Source organism: Corythoichthys intestinalis, chromosome 3 (assembly GCF_030265065.1).
Source record: "Corythoichthys intestinalis isolate RoL2023-P3 chromosome 3, ASM3026506v1, whole genome shotgun sequence".
Lineage (NCBI taxonomy): Eukaryota > Metazoa > Chordata > Actinopteri > Syngnathiformes > Syngnathidae > Corythoichthys > Corythoichthys intestinalis.
In genome coordinates, this window is record NC_080397.1 from 40944636 (window position 1) to 40969937 (window position 25302).

Sequence of the window (25302 nt, forward strand, 5' to 3'; positions counted from 1 at the left end):
ACGTTAAGAGAGACTCATTGATCAAAATATCTAAATTAGGAACTTCAACCGCCATTTTAATTTGCCTCAGAGCCCAAAAGTAATAAGCTCACAGCCTTTCTGGTGTTGTGACACATCCTTGCATGCAGTCCGTAAGTTATCTCCAACACAAAGGAGAATGGTTATAACTGATATTACATTGGTAACAAAATGGCAGTGCCAATGAGCTGTGTTATTTTTTTGTGTTTAATTTGTGTTCGTTATATGCATGTTGAGCAACCATCTCACACATTAAGGTCATTTATACTACACTCCTCTCTTTTCCTTTAAACTCAGGAAATGTTGTCTTGTTGCCGCATTGGTTTCCCAATAGTCATTACATAATGTCTCAGTTGAGAGTTGTATTGTGCCTCCACAGTGTCCAAAGCTCGTGGGCCAATTATGGAATGGTAAAAATGTCCTAATTAATGGCTGGAACAAAGCATGCTTTGATGGCAGCTCAAATGTAGGCTTGTACATGGCAAAAAAAGACAGACACTCGAACGCATACCTTATAGACCTTGGAGAAGAAGCCACTTCCAATTAATTCAGCAGAAAAATTTTCCCAGAACTCCAGTTTACGCACAGCGGTGCGGAGCTTTTGCCAACGGTCCACATGGTAATACTTATCTGAAGACTCTCCATACAGGGTGGGACTGGAGGGCTCCGATACATCAACATCACACATGCTGGAGATGCTTGCTGAGAAAACAAGATACACTATTATTGTTCTAAATATAATTTTCTAGATGGAAACCGCAAGGTCAATTAGAGCTGATCCAGAATATGCCGTATTGGCCCGAATATAAGACGGCCCTGATTATAAGACGACCCCCTCTTTTTCAAGACTCAAGTTTGAAAAAAGACTTTTTGAACACCAAATTAATTTTTATACAGAAAATAATTGCAGTACATCCGAAACAAATGATTATAACAATATATTTGAGAGAAAAAGCATGTTATTTTGCCTCATTCAAATCGTAATATCTGAACATTTAATTATGTAAACTAAAGTGCAATCACATTCGTAAATGAATGGCTTCTGGTTTTTGAAATGTAAATAAACCAAATAACAAAATTGCAATAACTGCATTAACCATCAAAGTGAAGTCTAACTGTAACTGTAGTCTTGAAACAAATCTGAATAAGGAAAAACATTGCAATAAAACAATGCAAACTTGAGAGTAGCTGAGATCTGTCATGACAGAACATCGCTTCAATGATATCTGGCGCCATCTAGCGTCGTGAATGGGTATAATGTCTAGACCGCAAATATAAGACGACCCCCTCTTTTTCAGTCTTATTTCAATGCAAAAAACACCGTCACCGCCAATACGGTAATAGTAGAATTTCTATAGTATCTACACTTCTATATACCGTAATTTTCGCACGACAAGGTGCACTTGACTATAAGCCTCACCCTTCAAATTTGGCAAAAAAACGGCATTTATTCATAGATAAGCCGCAATAGACTATAAGCCGCAGCTGTCCTCACTGTATTAAGAGATATTTACACCAAACGATATTTACCGGTAACACTTTATTTCACAGCGGCATCATCCGACTGTCATAAGACCAAATGAACCACCATGATTCATTGCTACATGAATCTTCATTTGGCCATCACGGCTCCCTTGGGGGAGACAGTCAACCGCTGCTGCCACCTGCTGTCAACAGTTTTCGTCCAACATGCCTCCTAGCATGCATTGCAGCGCCACAATCAAAATTCCTGTTCTGTGCTAATTATTTCTTCAGTTACTGTTCCAATTGTTTCATTAATTGCTACTTATGGTAGTATTTGGTAACACTTTGTCAGTAGCTCCACAAGACTGTCATTAGACAATCATAATTATGACATTACACTGTCATGAGCATTAATAAATGCTTATAACGGATGTCATTTATTGTTTTCTGGCAAATTATCTCACTTTGAATGGATGTAAAAGATCCAAGTTGGACATAAATGGACTTACAGACATAATTTGCCGGATGACACTTAATGACATCTGTCATAAGCATTCAGTAATGCCCATGATTGTTAGGGCCTCCGCCCCTCCCTCCTGACACCTAACCCACCTGGGGCAGGTGCACATGTTTTTATCTGATTACAGGTTGAGACGGGTGGAGCGGCCACAGGTGAGGGCAACTAACAATCAGCCTTCCTTAAAAGCCAGTGGACGCCACCACCTCGTCGCCCGATCAACTCGTCTGGTTACTTCCGTCAGTTGTATCTCGCATTTCCTTGATTCATCGTTTTGATTACTAGTTGCTGACATTTTTGCTCTTGCCCCAGGACTTGTCTTATGCGCGCCGATTGTCGGATTCCACGCCTGCCTCTCCCCGAGCCTTCGCTTCGCCTCCCTGCTAAGCCCTCCAAGCCTGACGTCACCCGCCTTCTGCCTCGACGCTCGTGTCATCATTTTGTTCACCAATAAAATATCCATCCTCACAACCGGCTGTCTGCTTTGGGATCCCCTCCTTGCTCACGCCTCCCTAACAGATTGATCGGGCCACCATGGATCCCGCGGACAACACAGCCGGCTCACCCACGTCACTCGCCGACCACCACCAAGCCATAGACTATCTCTTCAGTAAGGTAACGGACATAACTCATGCACTCCAATCCATCCAGGCGCAACTCACACCACTACCTCAGGCGCGCACGGCCCCGTCACCCCTACGTCACCCCACCGCCTCGCCAAGCCACACGCCTGTTGCTAACCCAGCGTCATCGGCTACAGGTCGAGAACCCCACGTTCCCGCACCGGCTCCATACGACGGTAACCTTGGCACGTGTCGGGCTTTCTTAGTCCAGTGCAGCCTTGTTTTTGAGCAACAGCCGTCCATGTATCAGGGGGACAGAGCAAAGATAGCTTACCTTATTGGTAGCATGAGAGGGACCGCGTTGGATTGGGCTTCCTCCATATGGGAGCAGGGTTCCCCGTTGTGCACGTCATACTCCCGCTTCACAGAGGAGATGCGCAAAATCTTCGACCATCCCGTTCGCGGCAGAGAGGCCGCTAAGCGAATTATGTCCGTGCGTCAAGGGTCTCGGAGCGTCGCAGAATTCTCAATCGAGTTCCGGACACTAGCCGCTGAAAGCCGTTTCAACGACGCGGCGCTCCAGGAGATTTTCACCGGCGCATTGAACGAATCTCTTAAAGACGAATTGGCTACGAGGGACGAGCCGGATTCATTGGACAGTCTGATTCGATTATCGATTCAAATCGATAATCGCCAGAGGGAGAGACGACGACAACGCAAGGAACAACCGGGCGCTCCGCGCACTCGCTTCGCGGCCCTTCCGTCCCCGCCTCCACTTCCTGTACAGGTCACAGACGCTGCGCCGGCGACCCCGCCCCCTGCTGACCAGCCCGAGCCCATGCAATTGGGTCGCACCAGGCTCTCCCAAGAGGAGCGCACACGCAGGTATGCTGCTCAATTGTGCATTTACTGCGGTCAGGGAGGGCACTTTATACGCAGCTGCCCGGTGCGTCCGGGAAACTGCTAGGCTCGCCAATAGAAGAGGGACTACTGGTGAGCCACGTTTCCCAAAATTCCTCACGTCGGCTCCAGCTCACCGCTACACTCTCTTGGAGGGGTCACTCCCGCACAGTCACAGCCCTAGTAGACTGTGGGTCAGATGAAAATTTCATAGATCAGAGCCTGGTGAACCAGTTGGGGCTGGAGACACACCCACTTCCTGCCCCGTTAAAGACAACTGCGCTTGATGGACAGCCTCTTTTCAGCGTGAGCCGACAGACTGAAGCCTTCGACGTCCTTTTATCTGGCAACCACAGAGAGGTGAGCTCCTTTTTCGTTTTCCGTAGTCCTCGTACACCCTTGGTCCTTGGTTTGCCTTGGTTGAGAACTCATAACCCCACCATAGACTGGACACACCCCAAGTTAACGGCATGGAGTGAATATTGTCACACTCACTGTCTGAAATCTGCCCTAGTGCCTACCCGATCGGTCCGCGAACTGGAGCAGCCTGACCTCTCGGCGGTACCAGAATGCTACCACGACCTGGGGCAAGTTTTTAGTAAGGACCAGGCAATGTCACTCCCTCCTCACCGTCCATACGACTGTGCCATCACTCTGCTTCCTGGTGCGACTCTCCCGAAGGGACGGCTTTACAACATCTCGCTACCAGAGAGGGAGGCAATGAAAGCTTACATCACGGAGTCCCTGGCCTCAGGTATTATTCGTCCTTCTTCCTCCCCAGTCGGTGCGGGGTTCTTTTTTGTGAGTAAAAAAGATGGCGGCCGTAGACCCTGCATCGACTTCCGAGGCCTGAACAACATCACAATTAAAAACAAATACCCTCTTCCTCTTATGGATTCTGCCTTCACCCCCCTCCGCGGGGCTACCCTCTTTACGAAGTTAGACCTGCGTAGCGCCTACCACCTCGTCCGTATTAAGGAGGGTGACGAGTGGAAGACTGCTTTTAACACGCCCCTGGGCCATTTCGAGTATCTAGTGATGCCCTTTGGGCTCACTAACGCCCCTGCAGTCTTCCAAAACTTGGTTAACGACGTCCTAGGTGATATGATCAACAGGTTCGTGGTAGTCTATTTGGATGACATCCTAGTGTTCTCAAGCACGCGATCAGAACATGAGATCCATGTCCGTCAAGTCCTTCAGAGGCTCCTCGAGAACCGGCTGTATGTAAAAGCTGAGAAGTGTGAATTCCATGTTCCGGAGACTACTTTTCTTGGGTACATCGTAGGAAAGGGGGAGCTACGCATGGACCCGGCAAAGGTAACGGCGGTCCTGGACTGGCCTCGCCCCTCCAACAGGAAGCAACTGCAGCGCTTCCTCGGGTTTGCCAACTTTTACCGAAGGTTCATCCGCAATTACAGCCGGGTAGCTGCCCCCCTCACGGCTCTCACCTCCACTGCCAAATCCTTCCTCTGGTCAGACGCTGCGGACGCCGCTTTCAGTGACCTTAAGAGCCGGTTCACCTCCGCCCCGGTGCTGGTCCACCCCAGCTCATCTTTGCAGTTCATCGTGGAGGTTGATGCCTCAGAAACGGGTGTGGGCGCTGTGCTCTCCCAACGCCAGCCCGCCGATGGCAAGGTCCACCCGTGTGCTTTTTTTTCCCGCAGGCTCTCACCCGCAGAACGGAATTACAGCATCGGGGACAGAGAACTCCTGGCAGTCAAACTAGCTCTGGAGGAATGGCGCCACCTCCTGGAAGGCACCCCACAGCCCTTTGTCGTGCTCACTGACCACAAGAATCTAGAGTACCTCAAGTCAGCGCGGACATTAAATCCACGACAAGCCAGGTGGGCAATGTTTTTCTGTCGCTTTGACTTCACCCTGTCCTACATTCCAGGATCCAAAAACATCAAGCCCGACGCCCTTTCACGTCAATTCCAGACTATCGAACCTAAGGAAGAACCTGCCCCGATACTCCCACAAACCCGCTTCCTTGCCTCCGTGGAGTGGGATATCGAGCGTAAAATAAAAGACGCCCAGGGTGAGCACCCAGATCCTCGAGACGGTCCCCAATCTGACCTATTTGTACCCCAGGAGCTTCGTGCACAAGTATTAGAGTGGGCTCACTCATCCCGCCTCTTCTGCCACCCCGGCATCCGGAGGACTCTGAATGTCCTGCGCCAACGATTCTGGTGGCCAACCATGCAAGAGGACACACGATCCTATGTCCAGGCCTGCACCGTATGTGCTCGCAGCAAGACATCCACCAGGCCCAGCAGTGGACTCCTTCGCCCGCTACCCATCCCGAGCCGGCCCTGGTCCCACATAGCCCTGGACTTCGTCACTGGTCTACCCCCTTCCAAAGGAAACTCCGTGATCCTCACTGTAGTGGACAGATTCTCCAAGGCCGCCCATTTCATCCCTCTACGCAAGCTCCCATCAGCCACGGAAACCGCAACCCTGCTCACTGACCACGTTTTTCGTCTACACGGCATTCCGGCGGACATAGTCTCCGACAGAGGCCCTCAATTCACCTCGCAGGTCTGGAGGGCGTTCTGCACAGCACTTGGGGTGGGTGTGAGTCTCTCCTCCGGTTACCACCCGCAGTCCAACGGCCAGTGTGAGCGTGCGAATCAACAGCTGGAGGCAGCCCTCCGTTGCATCACGCAAGCTCACCCCAACACCTGGAGCGATCACCTACCTTGGGTAGAATATGCCAACAACACTCTGCCGAATGCCTCGTCAGGCATGTCCCCGTTCCTTTGTTCGTTGGGGTACCAGCCCCCATTGTTCCCCACGCAGGAACGGGACATAGCAGTCCCATCGGTCCAGGCTCACATCGAGCGTTGCTCCAGGGTCTGGGAGCAGGCGCGCTCGGCGCTCCTCCGTGCCTCTGAGAAGTCCCGTGCGCAGTCCGATCGTCACCGTGCGCCTGCGCCGGTTTACAACGTCGGCCAAAAGGTATGGCTCTCCTCCCGATCCCTGCCTTTGAAGACTGAATCGGCGAAGCTCGCCCCCCGGTTCGTCGGCCCATTTGAGGTCATCAAGGTGGTGAACCCCAACGCTGTGCGTCTTCGGCTCCCTGCTCATTACCGGGTGCACCCCACGTTCCATGTCTCCCAAGTCAAGCCGGTTTCCACAAGTCCCTTGGCCCCCCCTGTTCCGCCCCCTCCGCCGCCTCTGTCGGTCGACGGGCATCCGGCCTACAGGGTGGAGCGGCTTCTGGACGTTCGCCGCCGTGGCCGGGGGCTCCAGTACCTGGTCGACTGGGAGGGCTATGGCCCGGAGGAGCGGTCCTGGATCCCGGCCCGGTGGGTGTTGTCTCGTGCACTCATCCGGGATTTCCACCGTGCCCATCCCGGGGCTCTTCGTCGTGCGCCAGGTGGCGCCCGTAGGCGGGGGGGTCCTGTTAGGGCCTCCGCCCCTCCCTCCTGACACCTAACCCACCTGGGGCAGGTGCACATGTTTTTATCTGATTACAGGTTGAGACGGGTGGAGCGGCCACAGGTGAGGGCAACTAACAATCAGCCTTCCTTAAAAGCCAGTGGACGCCACCACCTCGTCGCCCGATCAACTCGTCTGGTTACTTCCGTCAGTTGTATCTCGCATTTCCTTGATTCATCGTTTTGATTACTAGTTGCTGACATTTTTGCTCTTGCCCCAGGACTTGTCTTATGCGCGCCGATTGTCGGATTCCACGCCTGCCTCTCCCCGAGCCTTCGCTTCGCCTCCCTGCTAAGCCCTCCAAGCCTGACGTCACCCGCCTTCTGCCTCGACGCTCGTGTCATCATTTTGTTCACCAATAAAATATCCATCCTCACAACCGGCTGTCTGCTTTGGGATCCCCTCCTTGCTCACGCCTCCCTAACAATGATAGTGTCATGTCATAAATATAACGGTCTTATGACACCTCTGTCAAATGAAGTGTTACCTATTAAGCCAAATAAATGAACAAATAAGCCGCACTGAATAATAAACCGCAGGATTCAAAATGAAGGGAAAAAAGTATAGTCCGAAAATTACGGTACCAATAAACTCATTTTATTACAAATAGAATCAATGAACAAAAATTGGTAGCTAATCTATATAAAGGTTTTCAAAAGCCATAAAATGGCAGAAAAGCCCAAATCATTTCCAATTGAAGCACCACAATTCACTTTAACATAGTGCTAGGGAACCAATACACCATGAGATAGGAGCAATTTAACCTTTTTATTGTTCAGTCAATTGTGTGTCAAGATTTAGAAGGAGAACTTGTGCACACATGGCGTATTTTTATTGAACATCAAGATAATAAATAAGAAAATGTAGTGTTTGTTGTTTATGATTAGTCAGCAACCCAGTAAATGGAATTGAAAAGGGCAAATTATGCATTTCAATCACTAGTAGCACTCTTGAATGAAAGAGAGGCTCATAAAAGGGACCACCGTCCAACACCCTGAACTCAACAGATGAGGGAAATCACGTTACGCAATTCAGTTCGAAACAAAGACATTAAATAATGCGAGGACAAAAATAGAGGCTCTGCTAATGGATAACAGGATCGGTCATTGAACACAAACCTCCCTTATTGTTGTCGTAATCATATTTTATCTCGGGGATACATGAAATATAGCTGTTACTGTAAATGTGAATCAATGATCATTTTCTTATCCTTCCGCTGTTTAAAATTGAAACACAAAACTGGTCTTGAAAGCATGGACCATCAAAATAAAATGTGTGATATGTGTTATTTTTTGTATCTATTTTTCTAGATAAACTTTTAAGTTTTAGTGGAAAGGTAATGAGTTCACACGGCACAATTGTTGCAATGCTAGAGAGCTTATTGCATTACATTTTTACTTTAATTATTTATTTATATATTCATTGCAGTAATAGCAAAGCTGATGGTTCGACAGTTTTATGGGTATATAGACGTTTCATCTTTCAAAGGCAACACTAAAAATATTCGAAATAAAATAAAAAGTCTGTTTTCTTTTTTGAGAAAAAGATCATCATGGGCTCATAATATCGCCTCGAAAGCGACCACAGTGTTCTACAATGGAATTGTGACCTGGTTCTACTCCAAGGGTTGGTGTGACAACATGAAGGTTGGACTCGCTTCCCCCCCACACAAGAGCCTTTGCAATGATGCCGGTGGAAAGCACACACTGACACGCTAACACAATTGGCAGAGGTTTTTCTCATCAAGCTGTGTACACGCAGACCCACTTTTCATGCTGCTTTTGTTCATTTGGCCCTTAAACAATTGTCACACTCTTAGTTGAGACACTTACAAGTGAAGCATTATCATCTCGCTCTTGCTAGCTGTATTGTCACAGTCATTCAGCGTCTTTATTTCTTTGTCTTGAAAAGTAGAAATTTTAGAAGTTTAACAATAGTAGATTTATAACAGATATATCCGACAGTGCATTCATGTTCTACTGCTCCTGCCTAGATACACTGCTGGCCAAAAGTATTGGCACCCTTGCAATTCTATCAGATAATGCTCAATTTCTCCCAGAAATTTATTGCAGTTACAAATGCTTTGGTAGTAATATCTTCATTTGTTTTGCTTGCAATGAAAAAACACAAAAGAGAATGAAAAATTTTCATCATCAATCATTTTACACAAAACTCTAAAAATTGGCCAGACAAAAGTACTGGCACCCTCAGCCAACCTTTAGACAAAATAACTGCAAACAACCGCTTCCACTGTCCATCAATGACTTTCTTATCATGCTCTGCTGGAATTTTAGACCATTCTTCTTTTGGCCAACTGCTCCAGGTCTCTGAGATTTGAAGGGTGCCTTCTCCAAACTGCCATTTTCAGATCTCTCCACAGGTGTTCAATGGGATTCAGGTCTGGACTCATTGCTGGCCACTTATGAAGTCTACAGTGCTTTGTCGGAAACTTTTTCTAGTGCTTTTTGAAGTGTGTTTTGCGTCATTGTCCTGCTCGAAGACCCATCACCTCTGAGGGAGACCCAGCGTTCTCACACTGGGCCCTACATTATGCTGCAAAATTTGTCTTTAGACTGCATAATGCCATACACAAGGTCAAGCAGTCCAGTGCCAAAGGCAGCAAAGCAACCCCAAAACACCAGGAAACCTCCACCATGTTTGACTGAGGGGACAGTGTTCTTTTCTTTAAAGGCCTCATTGTTTTTTCCAGTAAAGTCTATATTGATGCCTTTTCCCAAAAAGCTCTACTTTTGTCTCATCTGACCAGAGAACATTCTTCCAAAACGTTTTGGTTATCTCAGGTAGGTTTTGGCAAACTCCAGCCTGGCTTTTTTATGTCTCTGGGTCAGAAGTGGGGTCTTCCTGGTTATCCTACCATAGAGTACCTTTTCATTCAGATACTGACAGATAGTACGGGTTGACACTGTTGTACCCTCGGACTGGAGGACAGCTTGAACTTCTTTGGATGTTAGTCGAGGTTCTTTATCCACCATCCACACAATCTTTCGTTGAAATCTCTCGTCAATTTTTCTTTTCCGTCCACATCTAGGGAGGTTAGCCACAGTGCCATGGGCTTTACACTTATCGATGACACTGCGCACGGTAGAAACAGAACATTCAGGTCTTTGGAGGTGGACTTGTAGCCTTGATATTGCCCATGTTTCCTAACAATTTTGCTTCATAAGTCCCTTAGACAGTTCTTTGGTCTTTCTTTTCTCTATGCTCAATGCGGTACACAGACAGACAGACAGCCAGACAGACAGAGGTCGAGTCAACTTTAATCCATTTTAACTGGCTGCAAGTGTGATTTAGTTATTGCCACTACCTGTTATAAGGCACAGGTAAGTGACAGGTGCTTTTTCTTACACAAATTAGAGAAGTATCACATAATTTTTCAAAGGGTGCCAAAACTTTTGTCCGGCCCCTTTTTGGAGTTTTGTGTAATATGATAATGATTTGATTTTTTTCCCATTCTCTTTTGTGTTTTTTCATTGCAAGCAAAAAAAAAAAGAAGATATTACTACCAAAACATTTGTTAATTGCAATCATTTTCTGGGAGAAATTGAGCATTATCTGGCAGAATTGCGGGGTTGACAATACTTTTGGCAGGCAGGGTAGCTTTCTCATTAAAAAAAAAAATCTGCATAGGTTTAATTTCCCCTACCAACATAATTTCCCATGTCAAACAGAAGTAAAATTAACAATAAAGCCTTTCAATATTTTACAATCATCATAAAAAGACTCTCATAAAAATATTCTTTGCTTGGTAGTGTTAATTCTGCTTACTCTCTTTGGCAGCATTTTTATGTCACTCTACTGTGGGTTCTGGCTGAGCCAGCTCACTAAACAGTGACCACAAACTGTGGAAAAATGCATATAACACATTCATGACATCATGGTGCAACTCTCTGAAGGCAGTGTTTTTGGTTTACCGCTCTTCTTGCATTTCAGGCAACTTAATAATATCACTTCATTAAATGGCCATAGTTGCTCCAGTTAAATGCTTCTTTTTTGGGGGGAAGGAGGGGCAGCCCAACATCTTGCAAATGTAGAAACAACATGAGAGCGGAAATACAACATGTGCACAAAGTAAAGAAGATGATCACAACCAACTGTGAAATTAACCTGTGACAAACCAGCAACACAACTAGTATAGCTGACCACCCCCTTGCTGACGTCCTTCTTGTCAATGTGGAATGCTGCTTGCAGTAAAATGTAGTTCACACAGAAGCAGTATTTTTCACTCCTAGACTTTAGTTTTCTCCCTCAGGAATAAGAAAAAAACGACATTGGCAGCATTTATATAGGAAACCCAAATACGTCACTAGTTCTTATATGAAAACAGAAAGCTAATCCCTATTTGACGCCACATTAGACCCACAAAAAGTAGGGGTTTTGTATGCAGTATCCTCATAAACTATGTAGAAGAAGGGGGCAACTGCACTAAAGCAAAGTTGATCTGCCTCTAAAAGCTTTAAGGTCATGACTTTTTTTTTCTCTCTAATACAATCCAATGTGTTAAAGCTGAGCACTTAATCAGTCTCATTGTTGTTAATTCATTTGTACCTTTTCCACAGCATAGGGATTTGGTCTCTCTCAATTTTGGTTTTACTGTACTGTATAAGCATCTTTTTCCATTTCACTGGAGCCATTAGTGCAGCAAACCGTTGTTGTTGTTTTTTTTTTTTTCTTAAGCATCAAGCACACTTGGTCACAGCCAAAACAAAGATACCCAATTACGCTTTGCAAGCAGAATCATTGATCATGCATTTCAAAGCTAAGCTCAAAGGATGCATTACAACTTCCCTGCGCAGATCTGACACATTTTGAAATGCCTCTAATGAACCTAAAAAAATAAATAAATAAATAAACTTTGATGTTCTATAAAATATAGTTTGTGGTTATTTTGGTGATAAGCCGTGTTGCGCTCATGCAGAACATAGCTTTGGGAAATACAGTCAAAAATTCAACCTTGGTTTCATTGATCAATAACACAACTCTGCGACTTTTTAACTAGGAGTCTTTGTTGTGCGAGATCTTCTTCCACAGAAGCGACTTGAGATTGTTGAGGACCAGCGAGTGTTGCATATGCATTTGGAAGATTATTTTGTAAAATAAAGTTTTAGGACCCAACACTAATATTATAGTTAATTTAACCAGGGTGAAATACTGTATGTTGTCTTTAAATAAGTACATTAATTGTAAGTCCGATAGAATGGTTCATTGCTTAAAGAAAAACATTTTAATATGTGGCAATTCTTTCCATTATTTTTTTTCCAAAGTTCATTGAAATAACTTTTTTTTTTTATTGCATGTTGACACCTCATGTAGGCCTACATGCGCTGTATGGTAGCAGGTGACTCAACTTAACTTTAATGAAAATGTAGTAAAATTGAAAATACTGTGGGTACACAACCTAACAATTACCATCCATGTGACAGTGTTGTTACCGTTCAAGGAACATATCTTAACACAAAAAGCGCAGCAACACATGTAGACAGATACTATGATCATATTTATAAACCTATACCTTTATCCTCTGTAAAAAAACAACTAATTTTACCAGTGGTGGAATGTAACAAAGTAAAAGACCTCGTTGCTGTACTTAAGTACAGATACACAAAAAAGTACTTTAGCTGTGGTCAAAAGTTTACATACACTTGTGAAGAACATAATGTCATGGCTCTCTTGAGTTTCCAGTTATTACTACAACTCTGATTTTTCTCCGATAGAGTGATTGGAACAGATACTTCTTTGTCACAAAAAACATTCATGAAGTTTGGTTCTTTTATGACTTTATTATGGGTTAGCAGAAAAAGTGATCAAATCTGCTGGGTCAAAAATATACATACAGTAACATGAATTAGCAATTTTGACTTCTCTGAGGCCATTTAAATAGGGCTCATTGGATGCAAACGCCGACAAACGCTACAATGGGAAAGTCAAAGGAGCTCAGCATGGATCTGAAAAAGCGAATCATTGACTTGAACAAGTCAGGAAAGTCACTTGGAGCCATTTCAAAGCAGCTGCAGGTTCCAAAAGCAACAGTGCAAACAATTGTAAGTATAAAGTGCATGGCACTGTTTTCTCACTGCCACGATCAGGAAGAAAACGCAAGCTATCACCTGCTGCTGAGAGAAAATTGGTCAGGAGGGTGAAGATTCAACCGAGAATCACCAAAAAGCAGATCTGCCAAGAATTAGAAGCTGCTGGTACACAGGTGTCAGTGTCCAGAGTCAAGCGTGTTTTGCATCTCCATGGACTGAGAGGCTGCCATGCAAGAAGGAAGCCCTTGCTCCAAAAGCGACACCTTAAGGCTCGACTGAAGTTTGCTGCTGATCACATGGACAAAGATAAGACCTTCTGGAGGAAAGTTCTGTGGTCAGACGAAACAAAAATCGAGCTGTTTGGCCACAATGCCCAGCAATATGTTTGGAGGAGAAAAGGTGAGGCCTTTAACCCCAAGTACACCATGCCTACTGTCAAGCACGGTGGTGGTAGTATTATGCTGTGGAGCTGTTTTGCTTCCGATGGAACTGGTGCTTTACAGAGAGTAAATGGGATAATGAAGAAGGAGGATTACCTTCAAATTCTTCAAGATAACCTAAAGTCATCAGCCTGAAGATTGGGTCTTGGGAGCAGTTGGGTGTTCCAACAGGACAATGACCCTAAACACACATCAAAAGTGGTAATGGAATGGCTAAATCAGGCTAGATTTAAGGTTTTCAAATGGCCTTCCCAAAGTCCTGACTTAAACCCCATTGAGAACTTGTGGACAATGCTGAAGAAACAAGTCCATGTCAGAAAGCCATCAAATTTAACTAAACTGCACCAATTCTGTCAAGAGGAGTGGTCAAAGATTCAACCAGAAGCTTGCCAGAAGCTTGTGGATGGCTACCAAAAGCGCCTAATTGAAGTGAAAATGGCCAAGGGACATGTTACCAAATATTAGCGCTGCTGTATGTATATTTTTGACCCAGCAGATTTGATCACTTTTTTCTGTTCACCCATAATAAAGTCATAAAAGAACCAAACTTCATGAATGTTTTTTGTGACAAAGAAGTATCTGTTCCAATCACTCTATCAGAGAAAAATCAGAGTTGGAGAAATAACTGGAAACTCAAGAGAGCCATGACATTATGTTCTTCAAAAGTGTATGTAAACTTTTGACCACAACTGTAAGTACAGATACACAAAAAAGTACTTGAGCACAAATTTGAAGTGGTATTTCTTACTTATACTTAACTACATCTTACAGCACTTACCTGTACTTTTTACCCCGCTACATTTTAAATGTTTGCCTGTGTTACACGTTGCTTCAGTTTGTTTGTCTGTTTTTTCTCATCGTGAATTGATAGTTTTCTTTTCATGCCTCCGGCGCAATCAATAATCCCTGTGCAACAATACAGGAATTGAGCACTAGAGGCAGCAACAACACGAGTACAAGGAAGAATAGACAGGTGAACAAGATATTCACCAATAAAAACCAACAGTGAGAGGAGCGCACCTTCAGATGGGTGCTGCACACTCTTGTACAGTAGGTGGCGGGATGCACCTGATAGATTCTTGCAATCAGTCACGAAGCAAGATTTTTGAGTTTTTTGAGCTAGTTAATCTTTTTTTCAAAGTTACGCCATCATGCATTTTCTCATGATAGTAGAGTACACTTCAACAGGCCTCATGGGTTATCAATGATAATGTAGTGGAGGCCAAATGATGAGCCACACTACTAAAGTGATGTAATGAAAAACACACTCTACCACCAAGTTGAGTGACTGTATCTAAAATTGGCATTGTCATGCTCTGTGCCTGAAGCCAACTGTGTGGGGATCCATGGGAGATCCTGACAAAGATCAATTCTTTTGAATCCATCCCGACTAATACAATATTGACCTGGTCACGGAAATGGTGAACAATAAACTGATATGATAGCAGTGTGGAAGCTCATCACACGCAAGACTTTCCTCCAACACTCCCACAAATTATTTATGTCAGTGAGAAAGCAGATCTTAAAACCGTATAATGAAAGAGGTATAATACATTTTCAAGGCTAATGCAATCACTGCTGGCTCATTATGGCTAAAATTGTAGGTTTAGATGAACCCCACAAGATACCCTGCAATTTAGGCAACAAAACCTACACTGAGAACAAGTCCAAACATGACATGAGTCACAAAATATGTAGTAAACATGGTCATCTTTGAAAAAAAGAACTAAGCTAACTTTTGAGTGCAGATTTTCTTTTACGGAATTCGAAGCAAATGTATGAGGGAAATTACAACAGTAGACATTTGATCAATGATCAACCATAATTTTCCGACTATAAGGCGCACCTGACTATAAGCCGCCACCCACCAAATTTAACACGAAAACGGCATTTGTTTATAGATAAACCACACTGGACTATAACCCGCAGCTGTCCACACTGTATTATGGTATATATACACCAAAAGATATTAACCGGTAACACTTTATTTGACAGCGGCGTCATAAGACTGTCATAAGACCAAATGAACCACCATGAAGCTTTGAACCAATTGGTTGCAAAACTTCATTCCTTCAAGAAGCTTCATTTGGTCATCAATGCTCCCTTGGAGGAGACCGTCAACCTCTGCTGTCAACATTCTTGTTGTCCAACGTGCCTCTTAGCATGTATTGCAGCACTGCAGATGTAAATAACAATCAAATTCATGTTCTGTGCTAATTATTTCTTCAGTTACTGTTTGTTGTTTCATTAATTGTTAGTTATGGTATTTTGGTAACATATTTGACAGGGGTGCTATAAGACTGTCATAAAACCATCATAATTATGAAATGACACTGCCATGAGCATTTATTAATGCTTTTGACAGATGAAATATTGTGTCATCCAGCAAATTATCTCACTTTTGAATGGATGTTAAAGATCCAATTTGGACATAAATGGAGTTAGTGACATAATTGCCAGATGACACTTAGGCCATGTCTACACCTAGTAGGGTTTTTTAAAAAAACGAGGATTCTGCCCTGATACGTCGGAAAAAAATAATTGCATCCACACCTGCCGTTTGTTAAAATAAATAAATAAAAATAAAAATAAAAAAATAAATAAATTCTTCCACAGCCAACTGCTTTCATTCATTTTTAAGAACATTCATAACAATAAAAATATAACCCCAATTCTTCAATAAGAAGCACAGCAATAGTTTGTGAAACAAAAATGGAAGCAAAAAAGCGTGTATTTAATTTACTCCAAATGTAAACATTGGTTTCATGTGTGACGTGCGGACAAAGTTTGTCGCAGTCAGTGACGTTTCCACAGTTAAATCTTCGGTTATCAGTGTCCACATGATGGCGCCACAAATGCAGAATTCGCACTTCTTCACTTTCTCCGTCGTTCTTGAAAACCCTGGTTTAAATGTGTGTGTGGATGATAGGCCAAACCGTAGAAAAATATCTTCTTTTTGCCAAATAACCTGCTACATGTGGACATGGCCTTAATGACATCTGCCATAAACATTCATTAATGCCCATGATAGTCTCATGTCATAATTATGACAGTCTGATGACAATGTTATGACGATGCCGTCAAATAAATTGTACTTATTAACCCAAATAAATGAACAAATAAGCCGCACTGAACAGGATTCAAAATGAGGGGGAAAAGTATCGGCTTATAGTCCAAAAATTACGATACCTATGTTCCCATACATTATTCAGCAAGATCTCTTTAGTAAAGAATCAAAGTCTACAAAAGCTTTGCTTTTGACTTCTTTTTTGTCTTTGAAAATAAATTTCAAGCTCGCACAAAATTCAAAACAGGAATTGTGTACAAAAACAATATATTGATTTAGTCCCCCAAAAATCCTGTAGGCAACATAGTGGAAGAGTGGTTAGCACATTCCCCTCACAGTTCTGAGATCAAGGGTTCAACCCAAAGCAACAGCCTTCCTTTGTGGAGCTTGCATTTTCTCCCTGTGCCTGCTTGGGTTTTATCCGGGTAAAAACATTGGTGCCATTTAAACACTCCAATTTGTCTCAAGGTATGAGTGTGTGTGTGATTGGTTGCTTGTTGAAATGTGCCTGCGATTGGCTGGCAACCAATTCAGGGTGTATTCCACCTCCTACCCATAGTTAGCTGCGATAGGCTCCAGCCTCTATGACCCTCATGAGAATAAGGCGCACAGAAGATGAATAAATAATGAATGAAAGAATGAAAATCCCTCTTAATTTTCCTCGTCGAAGTGCAAAAATCCTTGAAAAATTAATTGACCAAAACCTTGTGCTACATTGTTTATTCGTCTTGTCTTTCCACTCCACTGACCGCATTTCGACATCGAGTGTCATTATAGGCATTATTTTCTCTCATGGGAGTAAAATGAATTTATCCTTCAGCTACCAATGACTTGGTAATCCAATATGTGTCCTTTAGTGCAATTTTTAAAGTATTTGTTCTTTCACTGTATGTACTTATAAATGAGATAACGTCTTTACAGTTGCAGCACATCAAAGCTCCACTACAGCGGAAAGATGTGTAGCCATCAAGGAGAACATGATTCAAAATAAGTGCAGTTATTAATGTGAGATGGCATTTAACAAGGCATAATGTCATTCACTAATGTATAAGCAGAGAAATAAGGTTTTGCTTTTACATCTAGTTTTGTTACTAAATGTCTTTTAAATGGCATACCGCAAGCAACACGTCACTTCCGCTCATTAATATTGATGACGCTAGCTACTGTTGCTAAGGGAGGATACGCGACCGTTTGTCCCCAATAGGAAATGAATGGAAATCGTGTACGAAGGAGATGTTTACAAAGCTAAACCTACCGATTCTCTCCGAAAATGATGTCCCTGATGCCAAATTCACTTGCAAAGATGTGAAGGTACATAAAAATGTTCAGTTAAAGAGATGGCTTGAGTGTCGAGGGCTCAAGAAGACGAAAAAAAATTAGCAATCCTTGGCATAGCCTTAACTCTTTTATCGACACTTTTTTCTTATGCGACTGACAATGACATTCTCCTGTTTCAACAAGCTATCCTTTACCACCAGCCCTGTCTTTCCTATATATTATATCCTCTGGTTGTCCTACGTCTCTGACCGTTCTTGGGGATAATTTATATTTTGTGTAGCGATCGCAAATGCTACTCAGAGACAGCCAACGAACACTTTTAATTTTTTCATTGATAACAAATCTTAATTCTATAATTTATTTACACTTCTTCCTTACTAAAGTAGAGACAGCCAACGAACACTTTTAATTTTTTCATTGATAAAAAATTTTAATTCTACAATTTATTTACACTTCCCTCTTACTAAAGTTCTTTTTTTTACAACAGAAAAGGCAACAGTGGCAGTCAGATACCATTTTAATTCTTTTGAGATCATTCATTGTCAGACAGAAGCAGCACGGCACAACGTCACGCTAAAAAATAAGTTAAAAATATTAAAATGGCTTACCTTTTTGTCCTCTGAAAGACCATGCCAACCCAACAAAATGTTTACTGCATATGAAATTTAAATGGATTCACCGAGCTGGTGTTAAAAGTCCGTGCAAGTTGATTCATTCTTCACATTTTTTCCTCCTGAGTTTTTGGTTTCAGGAAACGTATGAAGAGAACATCCTTCATATGTTGTAATGTCTAGAGTCGTTTCTACAAGTTCCAAAAAAGCAATGTGTGATCGGCATGTTAGTTTTTGAAAGATTACCGGAGAAATGTAACAGAATTAACATTGTTTCTATGCGAGGGTGGGTCTATAATGTCCCACTTCAGCTTTACTTCCGCTTTACGATGTGATGTCACGGTCTAAAAATAGCATGCGTGCGGTACGCTATTTAAGAATCATTTCTTTTAAATCATGCCAATGCATTTATTTATATATATATTATATATTTTTATTATATCGTTGAGGCTATTTTCATTGGATCCCTTACCTCTTTTGTTTGTTTTTTTGTTTTACTGTTCTTTGTGGGAGGGCATGTGAGATTTACATAAATTGGGCAGGTGTTGCTGACACAAACAGGAGCAAGGATGATAAGACGCACAATGAGTCAACACAAGTGTGTTGTGAGAACTAAGAAAAAGATATGGGAAAAAATTGAAAAACAAGAATGGCGAACCTAAACACATCTACAGGTCAAGCAGCCTTTCCTCTTTCGTAAAATAAAGGGCTGGCAGTCATTATACTTCGGAAGCACATTACACCACTGACTTCCCCACGTCAGTGTCTATCCGGCCTAATTAGTGGCCATTAATGATGAGATGAAGCTGGCAGGCACATGAGATGTAGAGGACAAGTTGCTATTGGCCACTGGTTAATTGGACTGAGTTGAAGCACCAGTACCCAAAATACTGGTCAGAGTAGGGGTACGCATGCCTTGTAAACAAAAGTTTTCTAAATATAAAGACACTAAATATAGTGTGATAAGTGTTATCATTTCTAAAACATATGTATGTACATTATATTTTACATATACAGTATATAATTTATACAATAATACATGTCATTTATTTGGCGGCTAGAATCACTTTGTTCCAAAGCTCCATTAGCTTGGATTTGTGTACACAGTTTTATTTAGTATAGTTTATTTTTTCCTCTGTCCATTTTATTATGTCAGAGGTCACCAATTTGGTGCTCTCTGGCACCAGGTGGCCTCCAAAAACCATAAATGGTGGGTTACTTGAATCTTATGAAACATCTGTCATCTTTATTGCACTTACATTCAAAACATTTGTGCACTTTAGTGCTGCAACAATTAAGAAATTAACTCGAGTAATTCGTTTATAAAAAAGCTTCGATTTAAATTTTGCTGCCTCTAGGATTTGTTTAATTGGAGTGGCTTGAAGTTGCATTGATTTGGATGGATAAACTGCCTTCTAGAGTCAAGAGTATATATTTCACAACTCATTTTCCTTGGCTGAATACAACTGCTCCTTGTTAAGACCAACATTAGGTAAGTTTTTGTTTATGCATCTGTAGTTTAGTTTATAGGTATGTTTAGCAGTTTTTTGTGTGAATATATGTTTAAACGATTTATTAAGAGCGTTGTAAAAAAAAAAAAAAAAAAAAAAAAAAAAGAAGAAGAAGTGAGCATTTTATATCATTTAAGCTAGTTGATCTTTGCTATACAAGTTAGCAGTTGTCAATTTTATTGTATTTAGATCCTCATTTATTTTTTAATACCATTTGGGGCTAAGCTCAGGTACTTTGATTTATTTTCAATCAAAGTGCAATTCTGTGTAGTTTGAAGAAACATTTAGGAATTTTATGTTGTATTAGCATTTAATGCTCTTTTTAAAGTGACATCTTAGCAAGCCTTTGTTTAACATCTCCTAGAATTTATTCTCCAAAGCATTAAATGTTCCTATTCCGATTACTTGATTATTCGAAGTCATTGGTAATTTGATCGATTACTAAAATAATCACTAGCTGCAGCCCTAGCGCACTATATTGTTTACTGTTATGGAGAATACTTTGTGGAAAATATTTGGAAGTACAGTACCGTCATTTTTTTTTTTTTCTTTTACTTTTACAACGTAACATTTTTATGTCCTGTTTAACATTGTTATAGTGAAGGAAATACTTACACTACTTTGCGCTTTAAACATCACTGTGTGTCAATCGCGGATTTTTTTTTTTCAATGAAGAAAAAATGAATACAGGATTTTATAGATATGTCCCGATCTGATCACGTACAGCCTCTGACTCTCCCTCCTGCTGCTTTTCTTGCTCAGCAGGCAGCTGCAGTTTATTAAAGTTAACGATGAGTGACTAGGGTGCTACTTTGATCTTGCCAGAGAAGCTTGGGAGCGCTACCTTTCAAAGGCGCCGACTTGTTTAGTTTGTTCAACACTAGCGCTAGTGTGTTGTTTGCTGTTCTAAGCAGCGTGAGTGGATTTGACAGGACTCATTTAATAAAGAATTATACTTTGGGAAAAATAGGGAAAAACGTCTTATATGTATCTCTTTCCAATGCTAAATATGAATAAATACATTAAACACACTGAAGAAAAAGAAAAATAAGCTCCGCCTCTACTTTGCGGATTTTGATTATCGCGCGGGGGAGGGTTGTGGGGTGGGGGCCCTGAAGACACCTTAATTTCATAATACTTACTGAATTGATTGAGTAAACTATTCATATGCATCTTGTGGTAACTGGAACAAACCCAGAGCTCTGCAGAAACTGAGGAGGAACCACACACATGCAACAAAAATGAGCAAAGCACTCACAGGGCTCCACATAACATAGAGCAAAGGTGCCCAAGGGGTGTCCTCGAGAGCCCCATAATCAGAACTGGATTATATGATTCAGGTGTGTTGGAGGAGGGAGACATGGAAAACAAGCTGGATAGGAGCTTTCGAGGACCGGACTTGGGCACCCCTGACATGGACAAAAGCATGCGACACTGAAAACAACACATGACAACTGAGACTGTGGCAAACATGAATTCACAGGCATAAGAGTTAAGGGCATAGGTGGAATTTGACTTTTGGGGCTGGGGGTGCACAATATGTTGATGAACCCAAAACGCAGTGTCAGCAATAAAATTAACTTACAAGAATACTTAAAATAATAAGTTGACAATGAGCATTTTTAGTTTCCGATCATTCTTTAGGGGAATTCTAAAACAGGCTGCTTAGGCGATACTTTTCACCAAGATCGTCATCCATTGAATTTGGTAGCCCACCGGTGTCGTGCCAATGTAGTTACCCAAGTCAAAAATTGTATCCCCTGGGCGGAGCCATATGGAGGTAGATTTGTGTCTTTATTATACAATCAAAAAAAAAGTTGCTTCAATTTAAAAAAAAAAAAAAAAAAAAAGTTGCTTCAATCAAAATATATAATTTCAACCTAAAAAAAAAGTCTCTTCAATCAAAAAAAAAAAAAAAAAAAAAAATGTATTTGAATGCAAAAAGAAATTTGAAACTAAAAAATAAAATGCATATGAAAGCTATTTTTCTTTGATTAATTTTTATTTTCATTTATCTTTTTGATTGAAGTCGTTTTTTTTTTTTTTTTTTTTGATTGAAGCAACTTTTTGATTGAAGTAATGTTGATTTGTGTTTGGGCCACATTTTGGCTAGGACATTTTTCTCTTTATTATTCAATCAAAAAATAAGCTGCTTCAAAAAAATATAGATTTTCAAAAAGAAAAATCACTTCAGTCAAAAAAAGAAAAATTTCAATATTAGAAAAGTTTTTGAATGCGAAAAAATATTTGAGATTGAAAAATTTGCATTTGAACACTTAATTTTTCATTGAAAAAGTTTTCTTTGATTGAAGCAATCCTTTTTGTGTTTGGGCCATATTATGATTAGGACATTTGTGTCTAAATCATTCAATTCCCCCAAAAAGTTGCTTCAATCAAAAACAAATATTTTCAATCCAAGAAAAAAAAAAAAAAATCATCTTTAAAAATATTTTTTTCCTCTAACTTATATATATATATATATATATATATACATATTAAATTATATGCAAAGCAAATGACTGTCTAAGGTGGTCGAAAAATTGTATTAATTATAATTATTTATTTACATTTTTAATTTTATTCATTCTTGCTGCAGTTTTATTGCTTTGCAACTTTTTTATATATATAGGAAAGCCAATTACATGCAATGCCATTTTTCGGCCACCAGGTGGGGGGGGGCTGGCCCCCCCTTAAAATCCGCTTATGGTTAAGGGTTAAACACTCATTTGTTTGATCTGATACTTTCCGGAAGACTAGGTCCACAAAGACGCATTTATAGTTGGTTTGCTGAAGGATACTGTACAGCAAATCTTTAAACATTTCTCTGATTAACACAGCATATCAAGCTTCTCTTGTTTCTGGTCAAGTTTGCAGTTTAGTTGAAACTTTAGTAGAAAGTCCTTTAGCTGTTCAATGCATACATGCGAAATAATTATAGGGGTTTCCATTACCATGTTGAAGTTATCTAGAGTTGTAAACAAGGAAGTCCAAACAATTAATCTTTTAGCTAGCCTTTTGGGGGCTAAAATCATGACTGGGAACCACTGCACACTTTTACAACATCAGACTATTTGTGTTAAAACAAATAATTTACTTACCTTAATGATTCTCAGCTGCAAAAGGCAGGTCAGGTTTATGTGGCAGGTTTCTGCATCATATATCCTCTCATGTTTGCTCTCACAACAGGAAGTGTGGCTAGATTGTCTCTCTCTCTCACAGGTTTCAAGTGGTGTATTCAGTTTCCCGCAGCTGCTGTGAAAGCAGTCCCGCTAGTGGGATGCATGTTTCATGGGTTGTCTTAGGAACCAGCTTCCAGCCGTGCGTCGGTGGATGAAACTCCACCCACGAGAAGGGAGGCTGAAGGGGAGTCGCGGAGTGAATTGACTGTAGCTGCAAGACCTCAGCGTTGGATGCATGCAGATTTTCACTGGCACTTGGCAGTGGGGATTTATTTATGCCTTCCAACATTTATTTTATGATGATTATCTAAACTGAATTACAGACTCAGGAACATATGTGTTGATGAGATGTATCCAGACAACACAACACACTTGTGGGGGAGGTGTGTTTGTGACGAACAATGAAGGGCTCTGGCCCAAAGCATTAACTCCTACTCAGAGTGTGTGGGAAATTAATAGACTCAAACACAAAGCACATACAGACCATGTAAATGCCAAATTGTTTAACAAAAATGTTTACAGCTTGATTATTTTATAATAACATCAACACATGCAAATAATTATAGAATGGCCATGCACATTTGAGTGTATTTGTTGAGGTGGTTGCAGCTCAACGTTGCATTCGTAGATGAATTGACGGAGAATAAGTTGTCTTTTAGCCAAAACTCGGCGTCTTTAATTTCCATTGACATGCGGATACATCCTCTCTCATTGCTGTCTTCACAGGCAATCCCACAAATCAAAGTCATCAAAGTCAAACAAGAAGAAGTAATAAAAGTAGCACTTTAGACAATTAAGTCCCATCCTGCCATCTTGTGGCGAAAAGTTAATATGTCAATAATAACAAGCAATAGGAGCATTATTTCCACATCAACTGAGGACACATTTATGAATACAAAACATTTCCTCCACCATTTCTCTCAACAGTATTTATCAACTGCCAATTAAGAAAAACACAATGTAATTTGACATCAGCCTAGAGCAGGGGTCGGGAACCTATAGCTCGCGAGCCATATCTGGCTCTTTTGACGGCCGCATCTGGCTCGCAGACAATCTTTAATTATTAAAAAAAAAAAAAAAAGCCTCGTTATACTCCTTTGCGCGTTGCGCAAAACGGCGACGATCCCCGGCGACTAGAAAGCCGGTTCACAGTTATTTTAGTGGGAAAGTGGCAAACATACTTGTCGTTCTATCTATCTATCTATCTATCTATCTATCTATCTATCTATCTATCTATCTATCTATCTATCTATCTATCTATCTATCTATCTATCTATCTATCTATCTATCTATCTATCTATCTATCTATCTATCTATCTATCTATCTATCTACAGTGCCTTGCAAAAGTATTCGGCCCCCTTGAATCTTGCAATCTTTCGCTACATTTCAGGCTTCAAACATAAAGATATGAAATTTAATTTTTTTGTCAAGAATCAACAACAAGTGGGACACAATCGTGAAGTGGAACAACATTTATTGGATAATTTTAACTTTTTTAACAAATAAAAAACTGAAAAGTGGGGCGTGCAATATTATTCGGCCCCTTTACTTTCAGTGCAGCAAACTCACTCCAGAAGTTCAGTGAGGATCTCTGAATGATCCAATGTTGTCCTAAATGACCGATGATGATAAATATAATCCACCTGTGTGTGATCAAGTCTCCGTATAAATGCACCTGCTCTGTGATAGTCTCAGGGTTCTGTTTAAAGTGCAGAGAGCATTATGAAAACCAAGGAACACACCAGGCAGGTCCGAGATACTGTTGTGGAGAAGTTTAAAGCTGGATTTGGATACAAAAAGATTTCCCAAGCTTTAAACATCTCAAGGAGCACTGTGCAAGCCATCATATTGAAATGGAAGGAGCATCAGACCACTGCAAATCTACCAATACCCGGCCGTCCTTCCAAACTTTCTTCTCAAACAAGGAGAAAACTGATCAGAGATACAGCCAAGAGGCCCATGATCACTCTGGATGAACTGCAGAGATCTACAGCTGAGGTGGGAGAGTCTGTCCATAGGACAACAATCAGGCGTACACTGCACAAGTCTGGCCTTTATGGAAGAGTGGCAAGAAGAAAGCCATTTCTCAAAGATATCCATAAAAAGTCTCGTTTAAAGTTTGCCACAAGCCACCTGGGAGACACACCAAACATGTGGAAGAAGGTGCTCTGGTCAGATGAAACCAAAATTGAACTTTTTGGCCACAATGCAAAACGATATGTTTGGCGTAAAAGCAACACAGCTCATCACCCTGAACACACCATC

At 41.5% G+C, this 25302-nt stretch overlaps 1 protein-coding gene across 2 annotated transcripts in view; it reads right to left on the minus strand.

Annotated features, from left to right (window-relative positions):
* Window positions 1–23172, minus strand: part of zgc:162952 (PKc_LIMK_like_unk domain-containing protein) — a 39925-nt gene extending 16753 nt beyond the window's left edge. Inside the window, exons 1-3 of one of the 2 annotated variants that reach the window (XM_057832073.1) lie at window positions 22956–23172; window positions 21000–21068; window positions 530–720 (exon numbers count right to left, since the gene is read on the minus strand). In XM_057832073.1, the coding sequence (XP_057688056.1) occupies window positions 530–720; window positions 21000–21030 (222 nt within the window). In that variant the 5' untranslated portion in view covers window positions 21031–21068; window positions 22956–23172. The remainder of the gene's footprint in view (window positions 1–529; window positions 721–20999; window positions 21069–22955) is intronic. The other variant, XM_057832074.1, reaches the window with a different exon arrangement.
* Window positions 23173–25302: the final 2130 nt, after the last annotated feature.